Source organism: Centropristis striata, chromosome 4, assembly GCF_030273125.1.
Source record: "Centropristis striata isolate RG_2023a ecotype Rhode Island chromosome 4, C.striata_1.0, whole genome shotgun sequence".
NCBI lineage: Eukaryota > Metazoa > Chordata > Actinopteri > Perciformes > Serranidae > Centropristis > Centropristis striata.
Genome location: NC_081520.1, coordinates 37,168,580 through 37,179,998, shown reverse-complemented (window position 1 = coordinate 37,179,998; position 11,419 = coordinate 37,168,580). Strand labels below are relative to the sequence as shown.

The 11,419-nt window shown below is 39.6% G+C and overlaps 1 protein-coding gene across 1 annotated transcript; it reads left to right on the top strand.

The window, feature by feature from the left end:
- Nucleotides 1-810: 810 nt before the first annotated feature.
- foxn1 (forkhead box N1) lies at nt 811-10,186 on the top strand. Its single transcript, XM_059332156.1, has 7 exons — nt 811-1,185; nt 1,699-1,794; nt 1,940-2,070; nt 2,249-2,345; nt 4,723-4,930; nt 6,077-6,505; nt 9,002-10,186. Exons 1-7 carry the CDS (start codon nt 811-813, stop codon nt 9,211-9,213), a joined length of 1,548 nt encoding a protein of 515 aa, XP_059188139.1. The 3' UTR covers nt 9,214-10,186.
- The last annotated feature ends 1,233 nt before the right edge of the window (nt 10,187-11,419 follow it).

Below are 11,419 nucleotides of genomic sequence, written 5' to 3'. Positions count from 1 at the left end.
ATCCAAGGGGCAAAGGCCTGTCCAAAGGCAAACAAAAATATCTGTTAATCAGCACCTTTGAAGCTCAAAATTATTATGTTCTAGCATGTGTATTTAAAGGCATACTATGCAGGAATTGTTGCTTAATGTTTGTAAACACAACATTCAAACTTGGCCCCTCCTCCCTGGATCAACTAAAAAGACAACAAATCCCAGATTCACTTTCTTTCTGGAACAAACTTTGTCCACTTAATGATTTGCTTTGAAAAGAAAAGATAAAACACAGGCAGAGGGCAAGGTCTCTGCAGATGCAGACACCTCCACATATAGTATCTAGTAGATCATAAGTAATGATTGGGAGGGATTATGTTTGTATGAGTCCATCAATTGTTTTTCTAGGAAAATCATGCATACTATACCTTTAATCGGTACCTTATAGGGGATATGTACCACTCTATTTCTTGTCTTCCCTTCGCTAATTTAAGCTAACCAGCTGCTAGCTGTAGCATTAAAATCTCATCAATCAGGTGAAAAAGAGTATTACCCATATTGCCAAACCATTGCTTTAACCAGAGGCGCTGTATACCAAAGTTACATTACACGCATGAGTTGTTAAATGGCATAAAGGATTTTGTTTGAATACGTTTGTGGTATGTAGTTTGTGGCTTTGATTACATAAAGGAGAAGTTTTCTTGATAATCGCCTCAGGACATTCCTAAGAAGCACCTTGGCAGCTTCTTGGTCCAAAAATAGGATCGGCGCTATGATTTACACACTGAACCCAGCCCTGATTTGTCAACAGTTCGTAACTGTACTTTATGTCTTTCCATCATGATGATGGTCACGCCACAGTCGAAAGTGGGCAGGGGCATCTGCTTCACCCAGCAAGAGAGCAAAAGCTTCAGCTCGAGGGCCGCCGCTGTGAGTCGGAGGCACAGCATTGATGGGACAATTGGTTCAGGATCAGGATCAGTACCGGGACGAGGCCCCATTGACTTGGACCGCTTCCATCCGTACCTACGACAGTTCAGTGAAGGGGCGGTGCCGGCTGTGGGGCCCTGCTTCCAGCAGTGCTCGCCTACTTTCAGCTGTCTACAGGAGGTGTGCAGCCCGGAGACTCAGCTACAAGATACAAACAGCTCCAGCAGCGAGACGCCAACATCCTGGGACCAGTACAATGGCAGCCTTCAGGTTTCTAGATTAATGGTGCTCTCATTTTACACTTTCATTTCCTAGGTCATAAAGATAATAAACTCATTCAGACTTTTCATACTTTGAATGTAAATTAAAAAAAAAAGTCCAAATAAATGTGCCAGAGGAAGATCTCTGATCTTTAACTTTAACCGCTCTTCTGTTAACTACAGTATGTTAAATTTAAATAAGTAGGCTTTTGTAAAATTGTTGGACTATGGGCTTTTGGGCCAATTGGATATTTTTCGTATTATTGTGGTTTTGAAATAATGGGCTGTTGAGCTGTTATTCTGTAACTGCTGGATGTGTAAAAAAAACCTCTTGGTCAGTGTGGTGTTCATAGTTTGTTTCTGCTGTCCCGAACTGACCAAAAAAGAAATCAGTTATTGCTGTCTAATTAGGCCATAAAAAATAAATTGTTGAAGAAATTGAATAAAACTATATTGTTTTTACAAATACTATTTCACACACACAATAGAGTGTAGACGGCTTCATTGACAATTTCCTTTCATTTCCCAATTTTTGCAGAGTTCGTACCCAGAACTACCAGCTGCACCAGTAGAGCCCTCCAGCTACCTGTCTCAGAGCTATCCATCCTACAGCTCACAGAGCCCCCAGCAACAGGTAAGTGAGTGTATCACATCAGGAAACGCTGTAGGAAGTAGGATGCATTTGATTATTAATCAAAGCATGAATGGCAGATATTTTGGTCTTTCATTGGTTTTCAGCCTGTGGTTTTTGTGTGTGTTTATATCTGTGTGTCCTACAGGTCTCATCTAGACTGTATCCTAATAACGAGCAGTCCAACAGTTCAAAATATTCTCTCCAAAGTCTCTCCTCTCAATCCCACCAGGAGGGCTCCACACAGTCTCCCTTCCCCAAACCCATCTACTCATACAGGTAACATCACATTTCAAGAACATTATATTTCTGACCACCTTCATTATGTGGTCATATTTAGAGCAACACTGTGCATATTATATATTGTGGGATTTCTTCAACATTAGGGCTTTGTTTGTGCCAAATGTATCATATAAATAAAATAGCAACATGAAAAATGTTTCCCTCATGACTGCAGCATCTTGATCTTCTTGGCTCTGAAGAACAGTAAAACAGGAAGCCTGCCAGTCAGCGAGATCTACAGCTTCATGACTGAACACTTCCCCTATTTCAAGGTACCACTATTAATGTTTATCATGGCTATCACATGCTGAATTTAACCCACTGAAAACACCTGTTGATACAGATACAGACAGCGCTGCTCCTTCAGCATTTTTTCTAAGTAGATCAATCTTTTTATAGGGGATCAGTAGCTGAAGGGGTTAGTGTTGTATTGTAATTACAAAATCACAGCAAAACACAACTGTGTTGTAGCTGATATTAAAATAGAAATTGTATATTTTTCAACCTGGGCCTTATTTTCCCGGAGGAAAATGACACTGACAGGCTCCGATTGGTACTATTAGTGTCTGACAACATTATAGAATGGACTCTACGGAAAGAAAAAAAAAAGTTTTTCTTTACCTTACACATGATCCAGTCTGTGTGTTATTGTGTCTTACCAACAGTGGCGGTCCTAGACGAATTTTACTGTGGGGGCCAAGCAGGGGCCAGTGTTTAATCAGAGGGACACATTAAAAATGGCAAAGATGACATTTTAGCATTCAAAACCTGGATTTTAGCTCATTTTAAAATCTAATTTAAGCATATTTGGAAGATACAATTATATTGATTGAAACAATGAGACTTACCAACAATAACAAATATTTTTGTACATCAATGACGTTTTTCATCTATTCATCTTTTTTTTTGTTGAAAGTGCAGTACAGTGAGAATTATCTTTTTTTTTAATATATATATATACACAAGCTTTTATTTCACAGTTAAACTATTATACACTGTACACTTTCTGGGTTCCTTTTGTGTACAATGAGATATTGTTAAAATAGGTAAATTGATAATTTTATTATTAATTTGACAGGGGCCACAGCAGGGGCCAAGGGCTTCTTCACAGGGGCAGTGGCCCCTGTAGGCTTGTGTAGAACCGCCACTGATGACCAATATCTGAATAATCTGAAATATAAATATCAGGCAGCAACAGGTCCCACTCCTTACGACACAGGCGTTCTTCCTCAGGAGCACCACCAGTCACCCAAGGTTTGTGGCCTTGCAGCAGCTGCTCCACCCTCCTCTGACTGCTGCCCCCCTTCTCTCTCTCCTAGTCCACTCTTCAATTTGTACGATCTGTCCCTCTGTATGGCTTAAATAAATCGGGTCGGCCTCGAAATTAAAAGAACTCATGCATGTTGTCAAAATAGCATCAGCCAAAATCTGCCACCTAAAAAAACTGAGGACAACTGGCAGCTACAATGCTCTCGCTCATTACTGGACAAATAGCCAAAGTTCCCCTTTAATACTCTCTAATGATTAATGACACACTGCAAGGATCAGTACTACACCTGCGGCTCGGTGGCCCTGGACCAGCTGGGTGGAAGTAACCTGTTAAGGCACGAGGCTGGCATGGGGAGTTTAATGAGAAGATGTTTTGTATCTGTTTAATATCGGCAGTGTGTATGAATAGAGTTTAAAATAACATTGCAGGGACTGTTCACCCCTCTTTAGTTCAAATCTGATAAGTAAAACCAAAGAGATCCTAATTTTATGGTATTTTTGAGAATGTACTCAGTAGATTAAAACTTTTAATATTGATAAAATGAGGCAGCTGCAGGGTTTGAACCTCCGTTTGAACTCTGGGTCGTCACAAATACTGTGCATTCTTCAAAGGATTCCAGCTACAAATCAAATAAGTTCAGACTGCTCTGGAAAGAGCTCAAAGACTTGCTGCCATTCATATTCAGGCACCTTATAGATGGCTGCTTTCCAAACAGCTGCCTGTAACATTAAAAACAGGCTGCAGGGCCAGAATGATCACAGATACACCAAGAGTCAAAGTCAATGTTTTTACAGAAGCTGTGATTTTTTAATACATCTAAATACTTTCGTAATATTCTTATTGTTATTAGGAATTGTCTTTATGAATATCTTTGAGTTTGGTTCAGTTCAGTGGGCTCTTTCTATGGCAAGCAGATATTAAACATGGCAGATGGTGGAAAAATTAATACACGCTTCAATATCGCCTTCAGGGAAGACGGTCTCTGTATGTGGATATCAGTAAATTTCATCAGTAATAACATTTGAGTGTTGGTTAATTTGACACATAGACACTGAAACACAGTCTGGCTGTGGCTGAGAGCTGAAGTGAGACCAACAGTCTCCACTGAAAATAAAAAGTGTTAATGCCAAGAAAGGGCAAAAAAAAAGAGAATTTCGAGAAGTAAGAGTGTGAAACAATTTTTTTTGTGGAATATTATATTTTACTTACACACTTTTCTGACATTTTAGATAGAAAATATCCTGGCAGCACAGTTGTTGAGATGCATGTGTAGCAGGTCTAATAATGTGTGCTGATTACTTTTCTGTTTGTGTGATGAAGTACTCTGATATGAGATTATAAAGCCTAACAACAGCTGCTTTTCTTTCCCATGTTTTCAGTCAGCTCCTGATGGATGGAAGAACTCTGTGCGTCACAACCTCTCTCTGAACAAGTGCTTTGAGAAGGTGGAGAACAAAAATGGGAACTCGTCCCGTAAAGGCTGTCTCTGGGCTCTCAATCCAGCCAAGGTGGAGAAAATGCAGGAGGAGCTGCACAAGTGGCGCCGCAAGGACCCCGTCACTGTTCGAAGGAGCATGGCGAGGCCAGGTGGGCCCCTTAGTGGGCTAATTCAGATTTTTTAAAATTGAGATTGTATCAGGTACTTACCCACAGTCGGTGTATTACCTGCAGTAGATGATGGTCTGAGTGTTGCAGAGGCAGGAAACGATGGATGTATGCTGCAGACGGGGCCTGCAACAAAACATATTTCAACCACCTAAACAAAGGCCCACCCTTAAAATCTTATTACTGTTTATGTGAACACAATATATTAACAATATGTCCACCGACTTTTGTTGCTATCCATAGCCATTTCATTTTGCACTACTTTTCTCAACCATAAAACGTCCATGTTCCTACACATCAGCGCTGTTTTGGTGAGAATGCAGTCACTAGTTTTTGAAAGAGACAACAAATACAAGAGAATAAAAATATTTTTCAACTATCCCTTTAAACATATCGAAATACAGTCATGGAAAAAAATGATTAGACCATTGTTTTCTTCAATTTCTTGTTAATTTTAATGCCTGGTACAACCAAAGGTACATTTGTTTGGACAAATATAATGATAACAACGACCAAGAAAACTATGGAAAATGTCTAGATATCAGCTCTTAAATTAAACTCTTATGTGCTATTTTTGCTGTTATCATTATATTTGTCCAACGAATGTACATTTGTTGGACAAACGAAGTAAAATGAAAGAGGCATTAAAATGAACAAGAAATTAGGGAAAACAAGGGTGGTCTAATATTTTTTTCCATGACTGTATGTCAGTGCCCAAAAACAGAACATTAAGTGAAAGAAGCAGAAAATTATGACTGATTTTTATGATGAATTAATAATTAAAAGATCATAAATATACTGTACAGATATTTCAATTCAATTCAACTTTATTTATAGAGCATATTTCATGCACAAGGCAGACTCAATGTGCTTCACAATGTATATACATAATTACAGTTAAAAAACAAAACAGAACACAGGAAAACAAACAAACAATTAATCAAAAAACAATTACAAATTAATTGAAGAGTGCAGGTAGACAAGCTATGCCATATTCACCACATATACACTTACTTCCTCACACATGCGCACCCACTCCCACAACCACACATGCACGCTCACAGTTAAACCGAATGCTGAATGACTTTTGACTTTTCCTTCATTTATCTGATACATGTCTCTTTACAGAAGACCTTGATCGTCTACTGGGAGAGAGACCAGACAAGCTCAAGGCTTTGCCGCCTTACACCATCCCAGCTTTGTTATCCAGAATGGCCCCTATCTACGGCACCTCCTCTTCATCCTGCAGCCTAGCACAGCTGCGACCGCCCTGTTTACCCACCCGGCACCAACAGTATGCCCATGTTCCGCCTCAGCAGCCCTGCTACCTTCCCCCTGCCGCTGCTCACCCCAGCAATTCATTTGTCCTGTCCTCACCCTGTGGACAGCAGCATGCAGCTGCTGTCCCATCAGCCCCTGGGAGCTTGCACTCCCTCAGGGCTTGTAAGATGCCCCCTGTGTACAGCCCCAGCAGCATGCAGGACCTGCTGTTGGAGGGAGATGCCAGTTATGATGTCGACACGCTCAACCCCAGTCTGATTGACGTGCAGCTACAAGGTACGAGAGTCAAGTACAAGTACAACATCTGCATATTATTTGCAATACAAAATGTATACATTAAAAAGGCAACCATGTCCCCAGTGAGGCACAATAATTAGAATCAGATTTATATGGCAAGTACAGTGGTGTGATATAGTGCAAATTGTAAGGAGATTTAAATAATATTTACACAAAAAGTGTGCATTATTTACAACAAGTATGTACATAAAAAACAGTTCAAAGTCCAAAGATGCATGGAGGTCAGGGAATATTGTACATCTGAGCCTGAACAGTTTATGTCCAGGGTGATAGGGGTCTGCAGAGATGACACATGCTTGTTTCCTGACCCTTGACTGGTACAAGTCACGGCAGGCTGGCTGCTATTATTTTCCCTGCAGCCCTGATTATCTGCTGCAGTCTGTTCCTGTCAAGTTTGGTTGCAGATCCAAACCAGACGGTGATGGAGCAAAGGACAGCCTGTATGATTGCTGTGTAGAATTGGACCAATAGCAGGTTAAACTTCCAGAGCTGCTGCACGAAGTAAAACCTCTGCTGGGCCTTTTCTGGACAGTGTCTATAGGCTTGTTTTGACTAAGTACTTTCTGGGTATTTTTTGGAAAGCGGCTAAGTGATTTGGCTCCGCCCACTAGTTAGTTTCCCTCTGCCTCTTTTCCCATACAGGTACTTTTGTAGCGGCTAACCAACGGAGTCCGAATGTGACAACAGACCGACGCTGCAAGCAGCGTTGCCAATTTAGCGACTTTGTCCCAATATTTAGCTATTCAGACCCCTCTAGCGACTCTTTTTCAAAAAAAGCGACTAGCAACAAATCTAGCGACTTTTTCCGGTATTATTTGGAGACTTTTGGTGGACAACATGCATGTTAAATTGGGGGTCGCGACTCAAAAAGGTTGAGAACCACTGGTCTAGATGGTTCTGATCACGCCAGAAGGCCAGCTGCTGGGTTAAACATTTGGCCTGCTATGAGACCCGAGCACACATTTACACATCAAATACGTAAAAAGCCCAAGTGCAATAAATTAATTATTATTAATGATGGCTCTGTGGCAATTTGCTTTATTGCCTCACACCTTTTCACAGCAGGCATTTGATTTGGCATAGCATGAAAAGCAAAAGTGTTAATGATGCCACTAATGACCACTTTGTTTTATTCAGCTGTCATTAATCAAATCAAACTTTATTTATATAGCGCTTTCCAGACATAAAAATGCAACACAAAGTGCTTTACAAAAAAGAAGAATAAAAACAGACAATAAAAATGACAAAACCCACCCCTCCCTCCCCCACATACACATCTGTAAGTATACATACACAAACATGCACACACATGCATTTAGTCATGCACGCACACAAACACACACTCAGACTCACACACAGCACATATTGATTGACAGTGTAGAGACATGGCAAGGCACAGAGGATCCAGATGAGGAAAAAGCAACCTTAGTATATTAATTATATTATTTTGTGTGCTTGCTTGCAAAAGCACACTAACTACTATTCACCGGGCTTATGTCTTTTTATTCTTCCGTTTCTTCCGTCATTTTTTCGGTCGACTACTCCTCCCAGAGTTTTGGTCACACATACACAAAAAAGGTATCAAACCGACCGGCTTGCCCATGACAAGTGTGCTATGACTTTTCTAAGGGTTTCGACAAACAGTTTTCAAATTATTGTGAAAAAACATGTCAAAAAATCCCCCCAATGTAACCCTATGGAGAGTCTAGAGTGGTGATGTCATCAAACAGAGTGTAGAGGGAGAGAAAGAATTGTCAAAATATAACTTTGAAAACTGCGCTCCAGGCCGCAAATTTCCCTCTACAGAAATCATTTATACATAGAAACGTAGGAAAATTTGTCCTCTCACTCACAATCCTCTGGTAAAGCTGTCAGAGTCATAGTTTGGGCGCAGGACGCACAGATGCACAAACAAAACGCACCAACTGTCTCATTGGCTCCCATATTAAAAATGCAGGAAGATTTCTCAAAAAAAAAAATTTAACAGTTTTTTTAAATCGCTCTAACAAAGCTATTTTTTCATTTTTCTTAAAAAAAAAAACATATGTAGATGTTCAGGAAGAACTCAGGACGCTCAAAGTGAAGTCGGATCAATGATAGGTATTATGGTTTTTCCAGAAATGCTTTCTGTTCAAGGCCAGAATTTCAAGTTTGTCGACTTCTGTCTGCTCACTTTGACGGAACTGTCTCCATCGTCAGTTAATTTCAGTCGATTGCTCTGCTCTGATTGGTCGACTCCACCTGGCCACCTGGTTGCTTAGCTACCGTTTGTCCTAGAGACTTGTATGAGGTGTCTGTGAACTCAGGACAGAGTCCCTGTTTAAGTGCTGATTTAACCAATGAGAGTCACGGTCCAGAGGCCAGCACACAATCAAAATTTCTTTAGAAATTTTCTAGTTTACACCTTCTCTTTCTCTTGCCTTGACATGTCACAATGTCTCATTAATGAGTCACAAATATCTTTTTTTTTCTCAGGAAACCTGTGGGAGCAGTTACAGGAGGACAGCTTGGTGTCAGATCCACAAGTTCCCGGTCGACGGAAAGCAGAGTATGAGGACGACGACACGACTGACAGAAACTTTGAGCTGCAGGGATGTTTGAATGGACTGCATCCTGTGGTTTACTCAGGGGTGGAGAGTCTGGCTGGGTATCTGACCTCCTGCACCGCCTCCGTCTCCTCAATGTAAACACCCGACTGTTTGGGCCAGAACACTCCCTGATCATCACTGTACTAAATTAACCTGGCCACAAACAGCTTTATGCCTCAGTGTTAGCTTGGGGACTATTTAACTGATTTAATCCTCTATTTACTACCATGTGACAGACTGTGAAATACTTCTTTTTTCTTTTTGTCTGTTTCAATACACATTTATATCCCCCCATTTATTTATTTGAGACTAAGAATTAGTAAATAATTAGTAAACAAGGAGACACTTGATACATTAAAGTTGTAATTAAATTTAATTGAATTTTCTAATCTATTTATTTACCTTTTAAAATTTTACATCACTGTGGTATAAGTTCTCTTATTTTTAAGTAATTTAAAAAACAATGTTTTGTCATTTATGAATATTCAATTAAATGTTATTTAGTAAAATGTTGTTGCATTAATAATGTTTGCCAATGTTTTGCCAATTTTTTATGATCTCTTTAAGTCAGTTAAATGTACAATATGCGGCCTAATTTTCTGCCATCAGTGGGTCTCAAAACAGCAGCAAAAGATGGAGCATTGTTGTTGTTCCTGGTTAGGAAAAAAAAGTTCGTCATTCAGGCGGGGTTTTATTTTTAGCAGAAGCCAAATTATCCGTAGAGTTTCCGCCCTCTCCAAAGCAAATGGACCCAGCGATTCAATCTGGTTGAATACTAAATAAAGCAGTTTCATGTTGTGTTTTTCTGTCACTGTTCAGCACTGTTGTGGTTGTGAGCTGAGCTGCAGACAGCATTTACTTATCTTGTTTCTCCGAAAACTTAATATCCAGATATCTCATGACTAAAATCAATCATCTGGTTAAAATACATAGTTAAACGCAAACAAGATCTTAAAAATGGCAGTTTATGACGATTTCTGGCAGACAACCATTACACTGATGAATCTGCAAAGACTATATGACAATGTATATGGCAATACGTGATTAAAATTACGGATTTCCCCCCTGTCCCCCCCCCCCCCCCTTTCATTCTCTCCGTCACTGTCTAATGAAGCATGAAAATGCCCACAATGTAACACCACATCTCAACAAAATATATATATCATGGGTCTGTTGTTTTGTTGACATTTTGATGCAAAAAAGTTACATATCATACATTTAGTATCAGATAATGACTTATTTATTTCCATGGGTTTTTAGTTCCTCCACCTGTAACATGTTTTGTGAATTGATTAAAAGCGTTTTCGTTTTTTATCTATTTTGTCTCATGTGGATTTAAAAGCAGCTTGACACACTGTTAATGAGTGCTTTTCATTTCTCCAACTTTTTTTTCCCCAACAACAAACAAAAGAAATCAGTTACTGCAGGTTTGAACATTTCACTAAATGTGTTCAACATAATCCATGTGAGATAGTGTACTGTATATTTTACAGTATCTGGCTTCAGTGTCATAGGGCCTCAGGAAAACCTGTCTGATAACGCTCACCTGATGATAGGCGTTGTCATGGCAACGGTGCAGTAAGACTGTTGTCACAGGAGATGGCAGCAAAGACACTTTGTGACCTGCAGTTTGTTCAATCTGAGGAATTATCTTCTGGTGCAATGTCACATCTTTAACTTAATTTCTGCATTAAACAACCTGATAAACACAAGATGACTCAACTATTGCAAACTTCATATAACACATATTATTTTAGTTTTCATCATTTGAGTTTCAACAACTACTGACATATTTTAATTCAATTGAAGTAGTTAATTTATCTTTTTAGTATAATCAAACACAAATAATGAACCCTTACAGACCCAAATAGAATGATCTTTTAGGGGGCGACAGGGTATATTTAGGGGGAGATTGCATGCATTTTTGGAATGGTGATTACATTTTTTTCTGTAAACTGCTGAGAAACCCACTTATTGTCAGTATACCTAGGAGCATCCTCTGAAAGCTGTAGGTCTCTAGTTTGTGGTTGTAAAGTTTCATGTGGCTGTGATTATCCTAGAGGTCACAGCAGCTCATTTTATACAGTGAGGTCAAAGTTCAAAAAATGTTCTCACTGCTATGAAATGGCTACTGACATCATCACACATTAATAGAATTTGAGTCTCAGCTTTTCAGTCATGCCCAATTTTATACAGACTGTTCAGGAGGGAGCCCAGGATAGAAGTATTCAATTCATTTGTTTTAAGATTGGGAGACAACAACACATTTGTGCTGCATGAGAAAACTGGCATTGTTCCTGCAGAC